This window comes from Astatotilapia calliptera, chromosome 1, assembly GCF_900246225.1.
Source record: "Astatotilapia calliptera chromosome 1, fAstCal1.2, whole genome shotgun sequence".
Lineage (NCBI taxonomy): Eukaryota > Metazoa > Chordata > Actinopteri > Cichliformes > Cichlidae > Astatotilapia > Astatotilapia calliptera.
In genome coordinates this window covers 27,217,095-27,237,570 of record NC_039302.1, presented here as the reverse complement: position 1 = coordinate 27,237,570, position 20,476 = coordinate 27,217,095, and the positions used below count along the sequence as shown (strand labels likewise).

The 20,476-nt window shown below is 39.6% G+C and overlaps 1 protein-coding gene across 4 annotated transcripts in view; it reads right to left on the bottom strand.

The window, feature by feature from the left end:
- The window catches only part of trpm7 (transient receptor potential cation channel, subfamily M, member 7), a 72,379-nt gene that overhangs the window by 6,024 nt on the left and 45,879 nt on the right, over positions 1 to 20,476 (bottom strand). For 2 of the 4 annotated variants that reach the window (XM_026172452.1, XM_026172478.1), the window contains exons 10-34: positions 20,076 to 20,148; positions 18,723 to 18,823; positions 18,182 to 18,316; positions 18,024 to 18,077; positions 17,790 to 17,930; positions 16,607 to 16,735; positions 16,217 to 16,494; positions 15,893 to 16,121; positions 15,279 to 15,434; positions 14,919 to 15,062; positions 11,075 to 11,203; positions 10,633 to 10,884; positions 8,646 to 8,820; positions 7,801 to 7,933; positions 7,457 to 7,635; positions 7,232 to 7,364; positions 6,050 to 6,852; positions 4,607 to 4,701; positions 4,014 to 4,110; positions 3,355 to 3,431; positions 3,201 to 3,238; positions 3,068 to 3,096; positions 2,487 to 2,540; positions 671 to 715; positions 416 to 481 (exon numbers count right to left, since the gene is read on the bottom strand). In XM_026172452.1, coding sequence (XP_026028237.1) covers positions 416 to 481; positions 671 to 715; positions 2,487 to 2,540; positions 3,068 to 3,096; positions 3,201 to 3,238; positions 3,355 to 3,431; positions 4,014 to 4,110; positions 4,607 to 4,701; positions 6,050 to 6,852; positions 7,232 to 7,364; positions 7,457 to 7,635; positions 7,801 to 7,933; positions 8,646 to 8,820; positions 10,633 to 10,884; positions 11,075 to 11,203; positions 14,919 to 15,062; positions 15,279 to 15,434; positions 15,893 to 16,121; positions 16,217 to 16,494; positions 16,607 to 16,735; positions 17,790 to 17,930; positions 18,024 to 18,077; positions 18,182 to 18,316; positions 18,723 to 18,823; positions 20,076 to 20,148 — 3,745 coding nt within the window. Of the gene's footprint in view, positions 1 to 415; positions 482 to 670; positions 716 to 2,486; positions 2,541 to 3,067; positions 3,097 to 3,200; positions 3,239 to 3,354; positions 3,432 to 4,013; positions 4,111 to 4,606; positions 4,702 to 6,049; positions 6,853 to 7,231; positions 7,365 to 7,456; positions 7,636 to 7,800; positions 7,934 to 8,645; positions 8,821 to 10,632; positions 10,885 to 11,074; positions 11,204 to 14,918; positions 15,063 to 15,278; positions 15,435 to 15,892; positions 16,122 to 16,216; positions 16,495 to 16,606; positions 16,736 to 17,789; positions 17,931 to 18,023; positions 18,078 to 18,181; positions 18,317 to 18,722; positions 18,824 to 20,075; positions 20,149 to 20,476 lie in introns of those variants that run through there. The other 2 variants (XM_026172461.1, XM_026172470.1) reach the window with 2 other exon arrangements.

The window sequence follows — 20,476 nt, the reverse complement described above, 5'->3', positions numbered from 1 at the left end:
CAAAGTTGCTCTACTGGATTGAGAGCTGGTGACTGCAGAGACCATCTGAGTACAGTGAATTAATGGTCATGTTCAAGAAACCAGTTTCAGATGATTTGAGCTTTGTGACATGGTGGGTTATCTTGCTGGAGCAACCATCAGCAGATGGGTACACTGTAGGTATAACGAGATGGACGTAGTGACAATCTCGTGACAATCGAGAAGTCAAAATGAACAACACACACAAGTACACTTATTTGCTTCACGATCAAACGACAGCTATTGCTGACCCAGCTGCAGATATAGGGTGAGGAAAAAAAGCACAAACAATACTGAAAGCAGATCTGTGATGTTCCGTCTTGATACTTCCTCATTCTGCAACTGCCTGCATCAAGCTTTCGGCTGGGATTTTCACCTTGTGAAGTACTGTTCTTACCTCTAGGTGGCACAGGGGTGAAGGGGATGCTTTGAGACAGCCGCATCAAGTTGTTCCGCTCCACAGCTACAAGAGGAAAAGTACACATGAACATACACCATGTACAGCAGCAGTAGAGGAGTGAGCTGAAGTAAAACTACAGAAAATACTTTGTCTCGGTTACACTTTTCACCTACATTTTAGTACTGATTTTAATAAAAATATTAATAGATACAAACATGGAACAGATCTTACTGTCTAGCATCACCATCTCACCTGAGTACTGGTAGCTTTCAATGGGCTTGAATGGAGAGCCAATAGCTACGGAAAACAGAAAATAATGTGTTTATATTTGTGCAAAACATACCAGCAATAATGACTCAATGATCTTCGGAATTAATCATTTAAGACCGTCCAGACTATCAAACAGACATTTTTACCTCTGACCCTCAGTGCTATTTTATTGATAAAGCTTCTTTGCTGTAAGTCAGGGCTGTCTGATTATAACAAAAATCATTATTGTAATTTTTTAGTTAATACTGAGATCATGCTTGTTTAGTCACAGTAATGTAGAACTACAACTTCCTTGCGACTAGAACACAAAAATAAGTGGAGGACATATTTGCAATCAGCTCTTAGTATTAAAAAACTCAACTTAACTAGCTGTCAACTTGTATTCCGGTTATGTTCCTATATAAAAACATGGTCGCCAAGCCGTTAAATCACCATTCTGCAGCAACTAGTTGCCTATTTGTGGGGGATTCGCGGTATTATTGGAAATAAACTGCACTGCACTTCATACACTAAAGTCACTTTAACGATGGAAGCTGACTGCGTACGCATGTTTGAAGCGATCATTTTAAGGTTAAGTTCATTGCACACTGTTGTAATACTCTGGGTTGTACCAGAGTCTCCAATAACTGTCTTCAATAATGTCACTGTAGTATTAAGAAAAAGAAACTTTTCTTTGTAATCGTGAATTTTCTTGAACTTTAATTATAATCATTTAAACCTAAATAATTAGTTGTAGTAATCCAAGTAATCCTACCAGAGAGAAGCAACATTTTAAAAAAAGGGGAATAATTGCATAACATTATGCAGCTTAATAATTGTTCTATTTTAATTACCTTGTTTTCATAAATCTCCAGAACAACATTTTAAATGATAAGTTTTGGAGATATTAGCTGTATAGATGCCTGCTTTACTCGATTATTGGGAAACTAGATGGAATTTTGTGGCTTATTTTGGTTAACAGATTCAGCTCAGTTGAAATATTACAAATTAAACCTGCTTTTAAAAAGGTTTGTGTCATGGTTTCTGCAAAGAAGCCTTGCTGTTCCTGAGTTTTTCAAATAGTGATTTGAGCACCAGAGAAGTGCCATTTATTTCTATTAAAATCAATGAAGCCAGACCTGACACTTCCAAATTAGGGCAGCTTCCATTAAATCAATCTGAATGGATTAAAAGTACTGCATGTCCACAGTTAAATAATGTTCCTTTAAGAAAAACGTGAATTGTTCCAACATCCACCAGCAGGTGTCACTGCACTACTTAACAGAGGCACAAACAGGCCCATGCTCTTTTTTACTTCTAAAAGTTTTTTTTAATTTAAGAAAAAAACATAGATTGAAGTATAAAAATGTGATATCTATACATTATTAAATTTATTACAATTTCAAGCCAGTTGTTTGTTTTATAAGAAATTCTAAAAGTCACATGTATGATCAAATATTTCACACAAATATCTTACTTTAATTTGTCATGTCTTTAGTATCATCAATTTGTTTGTATAGATATTAATAAATTATTTAAAATATTTTAATGACTGTTTTTTTACCGACTGACACTATTCAGGGCCAGAAATGTGTTGCAGATACATTTAAATACTTGTTTTGTTCAAAAATACATAAAATGATTTTCATATATAAAGACAAAAACAACAAATGCCATTTTCCACTCATTTTAAAAGTTTGCTTTAAAACTGATTGGATTAGCCATTTTTCACTGGATTAATCTCCCACTAAAGCTCAGAATAGATGAAATGACTAATGCAGATAACTATTGTGCTTTTTGGCCAGTCAGCGACACTCACAGTCCTTTCTGGGTCCGAGGTGGGCGTGACGTGGCGTATAGAGAGAAACTGCAGCTGTAACCACAGAAGAAGAACTAAACAGTAAAAAACTGATCCAGAAAAAAAACAAACCAAAAAAAGCCCCATTAAACATTCTGCAGCAGCGTTTCTCTCTCCTATCAGATTTGTCTGCAGGTGTAGGCTTTTAAATATTAGTGAAATCGTTCCTCTCTATCACATATTATTGATCCGTTCTAGACCTTTCCTTCTCTGGAAAATGCTTCGCACAACTCTAAACACGTGCTGTGACGTGTTCTTCCCTTAAGGTCAACTGAGTTTATTCTAAAGAACAATGCTGCGAAAGACAAATCACAATTCTTCAGTTAAACATTAACGAAATATTGTGAAAATGGTATTTTAAAAAAAGGGAAAGGTGTTTTTGGTGAAACCTGTTACAGTATAGATTTTATTGCACACAAAGGATGTTGAGAAAGCTAACAGATCAAAGATCATTGTGATAACATTGTAAGTAAAGCAACCGAACTAGTTAAGCCAGACAGAAAACCCTGACTACGCAGATTTCAGAGGAGCACAGATCTCACCTGTTAGTGTGTCTTCCCCAGGGGCTCGCCTGATAGGGGAAATACACAAATAAATACAAATAAGTACTAAAGCCCAGCTTGACTTTGACTTTACTCTGTGCCTGTGTGCACGTGTGTGGGTGTGGACACTTACAGGCTGCTGGCTTGGGCCGATTTGACCTGAATTCTTTCCTGGTAAAGAAAGCAGAAGTTGTTAAACAGTTACAGGAACAGGTACAAATATAGTTCAGAGTTAATCTGCACAATATATGACTTTTTCCGATGGAAAGTACACGGACTAATCTTACCAGTACTGCAGCCCTGGGGTCATCATGTGTGAGGATGTCTTCAGCAGACACTCTGCTCCTGTCCTTCTTTGTCAGAGCTAAAGAAACACAACCAGTGACAAACAACCCGTATATTTCAAAAGACGTGAAACATTGATCACATTAATATACAGTCTGTTCAAAAGTATTCTGGAACAATGTTTTTCATTTTTCATCTGGCCATCTTCAAAGTGGATTTTAGTTCAAACAATCAGAACGTGATTGATTTCCAGCGAGCGATAGCGACGTTATCGGCCTCACGAAACTGTTCTTCAGTCAGTTGTTCAGTTACCTTGAGCTTCTGAAAATAGGGGACGTTTGCTGCTTTGTTACCTTGGAAACTTGAGCTGGGAGTGACGTCATACCCAAGATGGCTGAGTTCTAGTATTTGCAGCTGTTTTTGTTTTGTTCCCCATCATTCAGCCGTCACTACCATTACGTGCAGCATTTCCATCTTCCCACTTTCAATGTAACGCAGTATTTGTATAAAAACAGCTATAATTCCTCAACACTTAATGTACTACCTGAGTCACACTGAAACTGTGTGACACAATCACATTGTGTGGTGGTGTACAAAGGAAAACTTACAAAACTTCTGGACCCACTGCATGTTATAATTCATCGCTGTTTTGTGAACTTACTCGAGTCTGGATGAAGAAAGGCTGGGTTTCTGTCAAACTCAGTGAAGCCAGCATAAGAGTTGACTGCTCTGATGTGAGTGTGACCTTCGGGTTGAGCCTGGGGACGACACAAAAACACAGTGAGATTAAAAAACTAAAATAACAAAAACAAAAGCACACATGCAAAAAGTTGCGTGAAGGCAAACAGTTCTTAATCACAGATCTGTGGTGAATTTGACAGTTTAGCTGTAACAGGAAAGATTATTTCATACAACCGTTAAGTTAACCTAACAGAAATTTAGCATCCTGTTTACCCATCATGTTTTAATAAGTCAGCCATCTGTCACACACCAATTAACAAGTTACTGAATGACTCTTCCGAGTGTTTTTTTGTTTTTTTTTTGATTAGTCAGAACACGTATTTGCAAATTCAGGAAAAATGAGACCGGTTTGTTTTGCTGTGGTTTGGTTGTTTTTACATGCTTATTATGCAAACAGCCCAGTCAGTCATGTTAGGAGTCTACATATGAAAATGTCTGCGGAGGTCTGACATTATGAGAAGAGAAATTTTAAAATAAATAAAATACACATCGGTATAGGTGACATACACACACCTGGGATTTGGTCTGTGGGGTCGGGCTTTGCTGTTTGCTGGAGGTGGGTGTTGCTTTGGCCAAAGAGTGCTGGAGTTCCTCACTGTCTTTATGTCCTGAACCAAGAAAACATCAAGTTATATTCCTATTACAAAATCTAATGCAACTGCTCAAATTAATTCAAATTAAGACAAACAAAAAAACAAAACAAAAAACATACACAGTCCCTGATTTAATGACACGACCAACCCCTTCATGGTGAAATAATCTCAGTTCAACATCTGATTCCTCACCCCCACCTGACAGACACAAATACCTTAAAATAATAGGGCTGTCCCGAATACAAGTTCTTTTGAGATCCGGGGGACACACATAATCACTAACTATTGTGAAATAGTGCCACATGCAGTGTAAAAATCTGTCTGGGTACTGCTGTTTGCTGGATGGTACAGAGAGAAAGAGATATGTGGTTTACGCCGAGTAAAAATGCCCACTGATTTTTTTTTTTGTGGTTATAAAAAGCTGCTAAAACTTGCAACAATCTTACAACAGTGAGGTGGTGAGCTAAAATGACGATCACTGCTGTTAACGAGAACTGTGAAAACCCATAATTTCCAGGCTTGTCTCTGATATATATACACACACATATATATTTATTTATTTATTTTGATGCCTATGCAACTAAATAAATCCGAATACTCAAATATTTGGGTGCAGCCCAAAAAAACAAAACAATACAAAACAAAAAACATTCATTGTTAACTTCAATAAGAAAACCAATCACCCACACTCGTGTGACTTAGGTGAAAACCACAGAACTACCCAAGAACAAGTCGGGCAAAAGGTCCAGACAGAGCAGAGAAAGGAAAGGAGAAGGTCCCCAGCCAAAGCACTACTGCACTCCTGATCTGGAGGTGGACAGCCCCAGCACCTGGCAAATGGAGCTCAGACTGAAACTCAAACCTCTTGCTGCATTTGGCCCACTCGCCAGGCTCCTCTTGTCATGATGACCTTCTGACCAACTCTGACCTTCATAGCAAGATGTTGCTTGTTCTGACACTCCCACTCTCTTTATCCACTGTCTGTGGGGTCTCCTGGATGCCACAGCAAACGTTTCAGTGCAGCCTGGCAGTCTATTATTTCCATAGCTGTCACCCAGTGGTGATGTTAACTCGGGGTCTGGAGAGAGTTCATCATCTGTATACCGTCTACTCGGATAGCCGGATCTGCCCTCGTCGTCACTGAATGCCTCGTTTACATATCCCAAATTGGAGTCCCACTCTCTCTCCCCCTTTGCTAACCCCTCTGTGTTCTCAGGCTTCACAGCGCAAGCAGGCAAGCAAACAGGCTGAGTAGAGCCAGAAGTCTTAGACACAATAACAACAGTAGGATAGAGACACACACACTTTTCATCCTCCTCTTTTATCTTCTCATCACCAGATTCAGCCTCATTCACATACTTACCCACAAATGCCCCAAACTCTACAGAGGTGCTGTCTGACTGTAGGGGGTGCTGGTAAAGCCCAGACAGAGCTAGTTCAGAGTGGCTGGAGCCACTGGGCTGGGAGGGGGTGCTGCTGATGTGGAATTGAACCCCAGGGGAGGGCACATTAGGCAGGCTGGATGGTGAGTCGGAAGGGCCCGGCTCTTGTGGACGGGTCTGCTTAGTCTGAGTGAGCGAGTGTCCTCGTTGACGCAGCTCTGAAGAGGAAACGGGCACAACACTTTGCTCAAAGGCCCTGCAGTCGGCACTGCTTGACGAGCCAACCTCTGCAGCGAGGTGTCCAAGCCCGAACAAGCCCCTCCTCTCTGGACTCAATGCTGGGTTCAGGGTGGGGTCTGGCCCCAATTCTGATGCAGGACTGGGCCCGATTCTCCGTCGGCTTTCTGTCCCAGCCCTTCGTTCTGCGCCCATCCCAAACAGAGCATCCGCAATGGTAGCTCCTGTCTGGGGAAAAGAGGAGCCAAAGTAGGCACTGACACTGCTTTTTCCTTTCACAGATGATTTGGAGAGGGGGCCAGTGTCTGTCGACATGGGGGCAATGCTCGGGACCACATTCTTAGACAGACTGAGCTCCCGAGTGATCTGATTGTGGACCTTGCTGGCTTCTGATGCCCTCTGAACTGTGAGTGTCTTCAGAGTGTCCACGGTCAGGGCTGAGAGGTCCTGCAGGTGGCCAATCTGAGAGTCCAATGTGTGCAATGAGCGCTTTATAAAGTTCACCTTGTTTCCAACCTCCTTCAGCTGCAAGCACATGACCTCAACCCTGTAAATGACAAACAGCAGCTTTCATTACTTACAGAACAACCCAAATTACCTGTAACTTTCCTCATTCAATTCAAATCAAGAAAACTGTTCAGATATTGTTATATTGTTTGTTGAATGTTGCTCTTTTCCCTTTTTGCTGAGTTTTTCCTCCTGTCCTTGGGCAAGTACTTCCATAACAGCCTTTTTATGTCCCTGAGATGACTCATGTTATAATTTGGTGCTATATAAATAAAACTTAAGAAAATAGATTTCTTGTTTAATATTACTGGTACAATTTTCTGGGTGTTTATTAAAACAAATAAAGAAAAAGAAACTGCCATTTGTTTTAATACTTTGAAAACGTATCTTGCCTCTGTGAAGGCCAACAGTGGTCTTACCTTTCTGAAGTAAGGCGTATGCGTTCCTCACTTCCCGAGTGAAACTGATCATCCTTCTCATGAAAGTACGTCTCCACACACTGCTCCTCAAAATCATGAAGCTTCTTTTGGTCTTCCTCTGTGAGAAACAGCTCTGAAAAAAAAAAGAAGCAACAGCAACTTGTAACTGCTGTACATTTCTTTGATGACCACTTAAACTGCTTGTAATGAGTATAAAAAGTATACTTGGTCCGTAGATATTCTCCTTCTTCCTTTTTCTACACATACAGAAGAGGGAGTATATATGGCACAGTAGGATGAAGGGAGGTGGGAGGACAGGCTTCTCATGGTAGGCCATAATGAAGTGGTAACGCTGGTACTTCCACACCAGATTAGAAATGGACTTTACTTGCATATAGACATTGCTGGAAGCAGAGTTAAACATTTAACTGTCAACTGCATCAATGGCAAGATCAACAATGAAATCAGAAAGCAGTATCAGTAAATGGACAAAACCAATATGGAGGAATAGAAGTTTAAATGTTCACATAGCTCAAAGCTGGGCAATGCTGAGGCTAAAAAGTACTTACTTGAAAAAGGCGATTAGGAGGTTGACCATCAATATGTACTGCACAAAGAGGTAGACTGCTTGTAGGAAAGGCGTCAGCCACACTCCTGCTGTGCACAGCGACTTCACCGATTGATCACTGTTGTTGGCACAAACTGTGAAGGAAAGAAGTCCATTAGGAGGGAGCAGGACAAACATCCACCAACCTTCTAATATTACAATGCACACACATGCAGGTTTAATTCATTGTCTTCTACAACTAACATTCAAAGATAAAGGAGGACAGCAAAGCTTCAACAGTGTGATGGAGATAAAAATGACTGGAAAAAAATGCTCAAATGACTGCAGTCGTAACATTCTTCATAGTTTTGTATCAGACGTATTCATTTTATTTTTATTTCTACTGGCTACAGCTGTTTGAAACATCGTGAATTGATTCTTTAGCTGCCACAAGGTCATGATAACCTATGTGATCAATTTAGCAGCTTGTAAAATGTCAGCATACCAGCTCAGATTACGGAGGTTGGCCAAGTGTTTTGTTCCACCAAAGCTTCAAATGCACCCAACACAAATGATGACCACTTAAGCACTGCCTTTTAATCTAGACCATTAAGAGCCACATCAGGACAGTTGATGCTGTGGTGGAGCAAAATGTCCTGCCCTCCTAAAGTGACCTGTTCTGGTTGCCGCTGTTTGGGAACCATGTTGTGCCAAAGAGGTTGTGGGAGCAAACGATGATTAGGATATCGTGGGTTTGATTTCCAGTGCTTGTTTTGACTGATGATTAGCTGACATGCTGTGGTGAGAAGCTTTGAACAAAACTGCCCTAACCCTCCTAGTCTCCCCTACCAAGCTCATCGTCCTTACCATCGATTTCATAGGCATATACTTCCCCATACATCATCCAGTACGGCTGAAAAACCACGTCTTTGGCCAGCGTCCAGCTTGGCTCCTCATTCGGATACAGAATAGCTTTCCTAGGTACTCCATAGCTCAGCAGGACTATAGCCATTATTACCACAATATAGAACATGTTGGCCACCTGCAAGTGCATCACATCAAGTCAATGGAAAACATGATGGATAAATAATAACCATATTAATTATCCATATATGAAAATATTAGACTGCTAAAAAAAATTTTAGGGACTTTTTAGTATATATAGGTTACATCCGGGATTTAAAGTAAACTCGAATTTAAGTTTTTATATGAAACAAAAACAAGCTGATGCTTTTCCAGTTTTTAGTTTGGTTTAAAAAATTATTGATTTTAGCTGATAGAAAATCTTTCCAAAGCTTGTACTGAAATCACCAGGATTATTAGTCTAATACATTTTTAAGCTGTTGAAATGCACATAATTAAACATATGTTGATTACATTCTGATTCAATTTTGCTTAATTTAAGAAGAAATCTAATAAATTAGGAAATATGTATTTGCTTTCTGGCTGAGTTGGAACACTAATACCACCAATACAACACTAATACCACTACTTTTAAATACCGTATATATAGTAGACTTTAGTCAAATATACATAATATTTATTTATTCAAATGTCAACTACATATGAAGCTCCAGCTAGCATAGGTAGCTTAACTAAAAACAAAACAAAACTGAAAACAAGCAAAATAATGTTTCTGGTTTTGTCCAATGGTTTAAAAAAAAAAAAAAATCCATATATCAACACCTGGAATTGCACCAATTAGACTTCAAATTAAGTGTGATGCCACACAATCCCCTTTTAAAAAATTCACTTTGCAAATTATTATTATTATAATAATTATTTATTTTTAAAGGGTGTCAGAATTTAAAGGAGCTGGTTGATGGACATGTTTAAGCTTTGGACAAAGCCAGGCTAATCAGTTTAGCTCAAGTAAGTGCTAAGCTAGCTCATAATCGTTTAGTCCCAGTAAGGAAGCGAATTTAGTGTTTCATCACAGAATGCCAAAATAAAATGAACCAGCCTCAGAGTTTATCTCATCATTTCATCCAATATTATATTTAACTATACCATAACATGTGATGTTATATTTTAATAGCACAATAAATGGTGAAATTAAATGTGGCAGTTTAGGATAACATAGTGCGGTACAATACCTGCAGATGGTGCTGTTTAAATATGAATTGAAAGTGATTAAAAAAGCGAAAATAAACATGGCATATACATCAATACACAAAAGCCAGGAATCTCTGAGAGTTTGTTTAAATTATGAACAAACTTTAGAAACAAACTAAGAAAAAAAGAAGAAGCCAGATTTGCAGCTGGTGCTCCTTGCAGAGATGGGATAAGGAGAATTTGCGGCCAACAACCACACAGAAAGCATGGAGGTTCGAGGACAAGCCTTCTGACAAGCTATCAGGTCATTATCAGAGGCTGCTGAGAGAAGCAGGAAATTGGCTTTAGAAGACACCGTCGTCCACCTGGGCTGCAGTATGTCTAACATGAGAGGTAAAAGTGGGAGTGGGGGTGGGGATGGGACACCTAGCATGCTAGGTACTATTGTTGAGGTTTCTGGGGTTTTCATGGGCCTCTAAAGGAGGATGCCCCTTGTTAACCAGCACAACAAAGGTTTTGCAGGACTAAAACACTCAACCTGGGGATAAAGTAACTCAGTCTGCAGTTCTTCATTTCTGTTATGCAGAAACTATGTCTGACAGGCCCAGGAGCCTGGAGGCAATGTTTTCCCTTTTACGTGAGATTCACTCTGCATGCCTCAAGTTGAATTTTCCTAGAACCACATACCAGACATTGTTGTGCATGTGGTATGAAAGTAAATTAAACAATCTCATCCTCAGTGTCACAAGTTGCTGTAAAATTTGTGTTCAAATGAATACTAAACTTAGAAAAGACTCACCATTTTGGCAATCATCATAACGTAGGGCCCAGCTTGTTGATTAACAGTCAGGAAATCCAGGAGTCGCACATACCAGAAGATGATGTTAAGACAATAAACTGTCCTCCCAGGGCCAAAGGCATCACCTCCGCCCAACCTCAGGCCACAACCAATAAAGAAGGTCACAATGGCCAGGAAGTCGGACACGTTGAAATATTCGCTGAACCACACCTTTATTTTCTGACTTATTTTGCCAGCCTCAGCCATAAACATCTAGAGAGTAAAAGCAGTAATAGAGAAGAGAAGTGAAATCAGAAAGACATTAAACAACAGTCAGTCCTCCAGAAAGAAGCTGTAATAATAAGCTAACCTCTGTGTATTCCTATGAAATGCAAACTCATTTTGGACAACGAACTTATGGAGACTCATGCATCTGAAAAAGGAACACTTCTGATCCACGCACCTCTCTGATTTTCTCAATGGCAGCCGTAAAGATGTAGACGATGACCACCCACTCTTGAAGAGTAGGCCATTGAGACATTTTCACCAGCACCACATATGTGTACAACATCAAGTAGCCCAAGTAGAAGAGCTGAATATGGGAGACAAATAAAGTAAGGTTCATTTAAAAAAAAAAAGAAAAATTCCTCCCTCCCATCCCTCCTACATGTGAAACAATGCACAGCAGATTCTCTATAGTATATAAATCAGAGGGGACGGAAATGGAAAACGGCCCTGGCTTACAAAGAGCCCCTAATTCAGATAACTTCCTCAGTTAATTATTTTGAGATGAGGTCAGTTAAAGTCCTTCTAAAGGGTTGAACCTCATCACTTTGAGTTGGGAACAAATAGTCATGTCCCTGAAGTCTCTGGCCTCAGAGCTCAGCTGGTGGTTAGCCGTCTGAATAAATATTGTGAGAGAAATTCATCCCTCTCAGTCTCAAGTGAAACTCACAACTCTCAGTTCCCAGAAGGTATTAATGGGGCACTTTGGTGGATTACTTGATAAATGGAACAGAAAATGCTCAAACAATTGTTATTTTTATTAAAACCTGTTTAGTCAGTGTATTTAATATAAAACTGATTACTCACAGTGATAAATTGAAAAGTAAATACCTAACCATAAAGGCTTTAGGGCCTCTTACCAGCAGCACATTTACTGTAATATATTAACAACCCAATATTAGTCACAACTCCTGGGCTTAGTAGTTCATTTGCCCTCTTTGGACATGTGCAGAAGAGGGATCCCTGACATAATTGGCAGAGGATATTAAAAATAGAGCTGCCAAAGAGACTGTTCATCGATGTGGTAAAAGAGGCCATGCAGATGGCTGTTGTGTTAGAGGAGGATACAAGAAACAGGATGAGTGTGCCACCAAGAAACCAAACAAGGGGGTGTTTTTAATGTTTGGCAACAAAAGGTTTAAAAATGATGTTGATGAAGCAGGTCTTTAGGCAATAGAATGGTGGAAAAGATACCGTTTATTTTGCAAACATTTTAATAAAATAAAATGTCAATGACACAAAGTTAAAAAAATAAAATGAAATAGAATGCAGCCTCAGTGGAAGCTGCCAACCCCCCCCGACTCTACTACTCAGTCCCCACACTTATGTCTTTCCCAGCCTCACATGGACCCTACCACTTAAGTGAGGAAACCACCAATATATAAATATAAATAATCATGACAATGATAATCCTCAGTTCTGGTAACACTTTAAATATGAATACCTATATGACATATACTGCGCAGCCATATGTTCAAAGAAAGTCAATAACTACAGAAAACCCACTCTGTTGCTCTCCTCTACTGCTCCTATCATGCAAACTTGTCTTTACTACCCACCGACAACCAGGTGACCTACAGAAGGCAACAGGAAAACCAATCAAAACACTAAACTGCGTCCACTGAAAAAACTCCACCATCAAAAAGTAAACAGAAACTTGTGATCAAACACTGGGAAGGGTGAAAAGAGGATAGGAGTGACTTAAATCCCAGTAAGATGGAGCGAGATGATCTTATAGTCACACAGGAGAAGATGATACAGAAGACTTTAAAGTACAACTGTCATACTAGTCTAAGGAGCTTGGAAAAAAAGCAAAAAAAAGTCATTCACCCACTATTAATCACGAGCCTCATCACACAGTAGTAATATTCTTATAATAGCGAGTCAGTGACCCTCTTAAGGGACAATCTGCACTAGGGTTTAAATATCTGGGACTCTCCACCATTTGGTTTTAGAACTAAAGAAGCCTCTTGGATGAGATTTGCAATGTCTTCCAGAAACTTTAAGAAGTCCAGTCACTTTCTTTCCAAGCTCCTTAAACTACCATGACCTAAATGACTGAGAACCTACACAGACAAACTGTCGTACCATAACATCAAATTAGTCTTTAAACGTGTAATTTGTATCACATTACTATATTATTACTATTTGCTGAACATGTTTTCTTGTGCTGATGAATAAGTGTCAGATGCCTGATGTTTTTGTCGAGTCCAACTTTTTCTTTAGAGGCACCATGAGGCTGGCATGTGGTTTTAAGTAAATTTCTTCAACTTCTGCACAGCCAGATATTGTACAATTTTACACAGACACTCTGATAAAATAATAAACTCTGATATATATAATCAGACTCAGAAGACAGACAGACAGATAGATACATAGACAGATATAGATATATCTCAGATCAAATTTAAATTTGTCCAGCAGTTTGTTTTGTGGTTAAATAGTAACAAAACTTGAGACATTTCCAACCTCAGTTTCACTTTGTGTTCTATACCTAGCAACAACCATGAACAAACTAACACAGTAAACGAAGACGGTGAACATTATACCTGCTTAACATCAGCAGTGTCTGTGTCAGCAAGCTTAACTGTCAGCATTTCTGAAGAAACTTTGCCTCCACGCAAATATCATTCCATATCAAAATCAACTAAATCTGAGAACAGTTCCCACCTGACCCTAAACGAATCAGCCAGTTTTGATGTTTTAAGTAACATTATTTTTCTGCTATTTTTAAGTCACATAACTTTTTAAGCACAGGAGGGGTTCAGAAAGGAAGCAATGCCTAACTCTAGTGTTTCCCATCGTTACGCTGACTCTCAATTTAAGTTTGTATAAAATTGCTACTTAAGTAGTACAATTTTTTAAGTAGGTCAAACACACTGTAAACTGTGGGAAAGTCTTAAAATGTCCTCCCACACACACACACACACACACGTCCAGTTTCTTAGTGTAACGTTAATTAAGTCAGTTGTGAAAACTGTTGAACCTTGACATGTGAGGTGTGATCTGCTGGAAAAATCAGCCATTATCCCACGGGTGATAGGCAAGTCAGCGGTGCAGTGATGCAGTAATGTGCTTAAACTCGGATGAAATCTGCTAAAGCAGATGTAGATAAGCGTAGGCAGAGGCTATATTCTGTAGGCTAGTGGGTTTTAGTGATGTATCAGTAACCAACAAAGATCAGTCCCAACCTAAGTTTCTGAGAACTAGTGTTGGGCAACAGTGAGAAAAATGCGAGAGAAAAGAAGAGCGTGAACCTGACAGTGCATGAGCGTATTTAAGAAAATAGATTATAACATAATTTTCCTCAAGGAAAATTAGTAGAAGGACTCGTGCTGTTTGAAAGGTGCACCCCTTGCCTTCTGATTTGAACACACTTTCCTGCCCACTCTCTACTGTATTTTATTTAAAATAAAAAGTAACGATGTGGAGATGAAGGTGGTGCTTTGCCACTTGGGGACTGCCTAAACACAGGTAAAACAAAACCCACAACTGAATGATGAATACCAGATACAAGACAAGAACAAGAAGAAAAAATATATATAAAGACCTCTTACCAATAATCTAGAACCATTAATTGTAAGTTTTATATTGGATATTTTAGTGTGATTATGTTCCATAAGCTTTCATGTGGGTGAGATACTGTGAGATCAATCAGGGCTGCCCCTTGTACCTTCTACTGTCTCAATGGTGTTTGATTACCTCAAGTCGTTAAGTCTCGAGCAACACCTTTATTGCTTTACTGAATTTTTCCTAGACACGTATTGCTGGAGTTTTAACTTCTTCAGACTTTATCCCCTTCTCCATGCACCAAGGAGTAGATAAAGTTGTGTCAGAAACCTCTTGTATGTTATCTGATTCCCTGACACAAGGGTGCATGTTGGCTTTAGTTGAAGGATATTTGGCGACTAAATTTCTTAAGTGAAGCAATGCTGGCAAAAAGATAATTTAAGTGTCTGAGAAGATCTTAGTCAACTTGCTTTTCCATATATATCTATGCGCTTTCACTGTAATCTTCATACCGTATTGGACCAGAACTTGACAATAGGAGCATGATAGAAGGCATAGATTTTCCTGGTTAAAGGCAGCTTCCTGGAACGAACATGTGTCTCCATGTCACTTTTTGTCTCCACATGGTCATGGGATCTTGTCTCCTTAAACACATCCTGCAAAAAACATTAAACAGGCCCAAATTACACAATGAGGAAAAAAGATTTAATTATCTGAATATTACAGTTTTCCCACTTTTCATTGTTATACATAGATACAGCCTTTAATACTGCTCAACTAGAACAAATTGACAGCTTTTCATTCATAAAGTCTGTCAAAACATTGGTGAATTCTAGAGTGCACACAAGACAAAGACAGTGTGTAAATCTAACCATTTGAATGTCTTCAGCTATGTTCTGGAAGTTGTGTTCGCTGTCCTCCATGGTCATCTGGTGGTCATCCTGACTCTGAGGAATGTGAGCCATCTCAGCCTTGGATTTGTACTCCAGCAGGAGGATGGCAGGAGGCACCAAGATACTCAGAATCACCTGCAGATACATGCAAACTCATGGGGGTGGGTACTGCTATATTTGTTGAGACAGTCCTTTGAATTACAAACACTGATGAAACCCATAATATTGCCATTTAAGAGAAAAACTAACCTGATGTGTGCACTGCCAATTTTGCTGCCAATTTTGCTGTTTTCACAAATGTAAATACTTTTCTGCTTTTCTATAGTGTGATTGATCACTACAGTGTAACTCAGCTTCATTAGCTGCTTAAGGTCTAACCTTGATTTCAGAGTATGACCTCCTTAAATAAATGCTTTATTCCCTAATGACTCACTTAACAGGTACAGAAGATAGATTTTTGTTGACCATTTTTAAATAAAAGGTACTGATAGCAATTTTTGTATATTAGATCTGCAAGCAAAGCTCTAAATATCACATGAAAATTATACCAGCTTTATCTTCTACCAAAATTAAAATCTAAATGGAACATGAACCTTGTACCAGGAGTTCTTGCGCATATTCAGTCGTCCCATCCACATGTCTGACAGCAGCATCTGGGTGCAGGTATGAGCCACAAATGGTCGTAGGTGAGACGAGACAGCCAACTTCAAACAGGTGGAGTTGCTCCAGTTCTTTAGCTCATAAGTCAGAAGCTTCATGGCCATAGTCTCATCCTGCCTGAATGACTGCTCCAGCAGGTCTACTGCCAACCTCCCAAACTCACTGTGATACAACACGCACGATTATTTCACTCCTGATATATAAAAAGAATATTTCACTCATATCTGAAACGTATCAAAAGTCACAGAAAATCTTACTTTGAGTACTCCTTTAGCTCCTCTGAGGTGTCATCCACTACATCGCTCTTCTTGGCCTCATAGCTCATAGACCGGCAGAGTTTGCAGGCCACCAGTGCCTTTGCCATGTTTTCTTCTCCATGCTGCCAGAGGAAGAGTGACATTTTCTGCCTTTTCATCAGCACAGCCCAGACCAGGAGCTCATTAAAAGGGTAGGGGAAACGCCGCGTCTCTGGGTCGTCAATGTCCACAATCTCTTCTTTGCTTCTCTTTTGTTTCTGCTCGGTGGAAGACTCGAGCTGAGAAGTGAAATGAACAATGGGGGGTTAAGAAGGAGACAGACCTTACTTTCAACAATGGTTCCAGATATGCAGAGGCTTTAATTCACCACAGCCTTTTAGGCATGTTTACCTTGGGTTTGTACGGTTGCGCAGTCTTGATAAAGTGGTTGTGCCTTGTCTTCTCCTTCTTGTCAGCCTGCATGCTAAAAGACTCATGACTTTTTCTTAAACCAGGACCTGCTGTATGGCGCCCAGACCTCTGTGCAAAAACATGAACCCATATTCACGTTTAGTAGACTACTTGTTCATAACAAATATAATTATAGATATTAAAGCCCAAAATATGTCAACCAACAATGTCACCAACATGTTTTGTTGACAATGTTTGCTTGTTAGCTTGGCAAGATAAAAAAACCAAAATATTGGCCTAAATCCATCCATCCATTTTCTGCTGCATATGTGAGAATGGGCTGCAAGGATAGCAGTCTAATTAAATAAACCAAGATCTCCCCTCTCATCCGCCACCTCCTCCACTTCATCTGGGGCGTCAGAGAGGTGCTCCCAAGCAAGCTGAGAAACAGTCTATCCAGTGCGTCCTGGGCCTGACCTGTAGGAAACAACCTACAAAACACCTCACGTCCAGGATGCTTCCTTGTCAGATGCCCAAATCACCTCAACAGGGTCTTTTTGATGTGGAAGAGTAGTGTCTCTACTCTGAGCCCCTCCTGAATGGCCGGGCCCTCACCCTAGCTCTAAGGGAAAGCCGAACACCTTTGAGAAGAAGCTCATTTCTGCCACTTGTATCTGCCTGCAAACTAATTTTCTGGTCACTTCCCAAGGCTTCTGACCATAGTTGAGGATTTCACCGAGCTCCTCCCACACCACAGCTTTTGCTTCAGTTACTCCTAGGGACAGAGTTCACTTCGCCAGTCAGTACCTGTTAGCCGCATCTACGGCATTACAAGCAAACCCAAGCTAAACAATTCTATAACCTGAACGTTCTGTTCACCTCTGGTGTCCAATAATCTTGTTTTGGGGTTATCAAGACACCTTGTGACCATAGCTCCATATAGCAGCTTCAGCAATAGAGGTGCGAAACATGGTCCACGATTCTCGATCTCCCCAGCCATCTTTGGATTGCTAAGGTAGGAACTGAAGTTTTTGCAAATCAGGGCCTCCATAAGACACTCCCAATGCACCCTCACTAGACATTTGGGTATGCCAGGTCTGTCCAGCACTGATGGCTAAAAGTTAAAATAAAATACAAAGTGGAAGAGTTTTATGACACATTAAAAATATCAGCCGTTTCTCACCCTACTATTTCCATGAAGATTGTTGTAAATGATTCGAAAGCGTTTCCTGGTGTAGTTGCACCTGTAAGTCCCGCCCATCAGGTACTCAATAACCAGGCCAACGTCAATCAAAGTGATTTTATAATTTGGAGGCAGATGGCTCTGTAAAAAGGTACAATAAACATAGATTAAGAGGATTACACTTAATATCAGGAAAAAAAGATTGTGTAAATTGATAGTAAATGAAGCAATTACCTGTTTGACATCTCTAACAAGGTGAAGAAGAGTTGGGTTGTTGGGAGGTTGCTTCTACAATATAAAAAAAAAAATACAAACACCACAGATTTAAAATGACATCTTTTATACCCATCACCTCTCTCATTAAGTGGCTATAACATGACATAGGATGGTACCGTGTTGTAGAGCTCCTCGAGCCGACTGATTGTCAGGAAACGGTGCATGCTCACTCCATTCTCTATGAGCAGCTTAACAAAGTCCACCCTGTCCATTACAAGTGCATCCAACATTGCTTGTTCCAAAGAGCTCACCTTCACACACAAAAATACACATGTTGGTATGAAGCATTCTCTTATAGAAAATATCTATAAAACAAAATTAAGAAGACCAAAAAAACAAAAACCCAAATACAAATAAAAATTATATTATCCACTCTCTTATTTACACAAGAGCCAGTAGTCCTCCAGTTTGAAAATAAACAAAGGCACTGAGGCCTGCTTATGAAGACAACTGTAATAAGGTTCACGTTACAGTCAAGACAAGTAATTCGTGGCAGCCTGCCCAAACAGTCTCCTGGGTCTTCAGACTACAAACTGTGGTCAACAACAATTCTGGGGTTATTTTGGGTGAGTGCAAAGGTTTGTAGCTAATGCTGAGCTAAGCAAACATTCCTGGGAGTTGTGGCTCACACACACACAAACAAACATGCAGACATACCAGGAGCTGCTGTCCGTACACAAACACATGATTCTTGGCAATGTCTACACGGTCCCAGGCCAAAGTCAGGACCAGCTGATCGAAGGCAGATGCGTTTGTGCCTGAAACACACAGGTAAAGCTATGTATAAACACACAGAAACACATTACTTCACAGGCAACTAAAGCCTTATTAACTGTGTATTTCCTGTTAGCCAACACACAGGATTAGAGGGCATTAGCAGAGCATGTCCAGCACAGTAATACAGTCAATTACACACTAATACAGCTACAGAGCAGATTAGACTACAAAGTAGATCCCGCTCAGTCCACTGGTCTCTTCTACACTAATCTACCTGATTGTACTTTAGGAGCCATCTGAATCGAATGGTCATGACCACAGTACACATAATTTATGCTGTCTGGATGTAAAAAAGGAAAGTAAGTTCTTCAATCTGAGGTCATTTTCCCTGATCTTTTTGTTTGCGTCTCATTTTACCTGCAAATGGAAAGTGAAAAAGGAAGCAAATGTGCAAAAATAACTCTTACTTTTTCATGCTTCCATCAAGTAATTAGTCTAATCTGCACAGGTTTCTGGATGGAACCATTTACACTCTTATGCTACGTTTGATTGAAATTAGTCTTTAGGTTAAAAAAAACAAACAAACAAAGGAAGAATGGTGCCCATTAACAATACCTAAATATATGTATAAGAGACAATCTATATCTCATTAGAAAACTCAAGGATCTCTGAAGAAACCCCAATATTTTTTAAAAGCAAAAAAGTGGTTGCACCCCAGGATCTTTTTAAGGGTGAGCTAGTATTGTACTATGAAAACAGCACCTGAGACTGACAAATATTTGCCTAAGTGGATATTTAAGCCACAGCCCTCAACTTTTATCTTCTGAACATGCTTAACCCCATTCACGTGTTTTGTTAAGAGAAAAAGACTGCTTGCGTTTTAATTTAACAACATTTTAACTATATTATTCTCCTATACAATTTTACAATAAAAAGATTCAAAGAATAATGGCAGGACATAATAAAAAGTTTTTTTTAAATAGGATACAGAGAAGGGTGGGATACAGCTGTGAGAGACAGAGCTCAGTGATTGTTGGAATAAGGAGGCCATGTGAATGTGAGCAACATGATCTCCTCAGAGCTGAAAGAAAAGGGCACACTGGGGGGAACTAGGTTCTCAAAGCATATCTATATCAGAAAAACAACATTACCAAGTCTTGAAATCTTAAGCTTCAAATGCCAATGGCTATAGTGTATGAACAAACTGAATCAACTTTACATGACTTTCTTTTTTGGCTCCTTTATTAAAGAAAATGAGAGGATAAAAGGTTCAGAGAAAATGAATCCACTAACCTTGGAGTAAGGCCCTTAGAATGGCTACATCAATATCTTGATGTTCCTCAGAACTGATGTGAAACACAGTGATCTTTAAAAAAAACAAACAACACAAAAAACACTTATAATAAGGCTCCCACAGACATTATCCACATGGTTGAAGCTGAAATCATAACCCCCCCCCCCCCCCCCCAAAAAAATCCACTATTTAGAAAAATCAGCAGTTGTCACCAATATGCAAGAAGGCAGATTTTACATCCACAATTTTGTTGTACAAGTACAATGACAATAAAAAGCTATTCTTTTCTAATCTATTCTATTCTACAACATTACATCCGCAGTCGTCTCTGCATTAGTGTGCTGTTTGGCTCAGGAGGTTAAGAGGATTTCAATCAGGTAGAGGTAACAGAGAAGTGTAT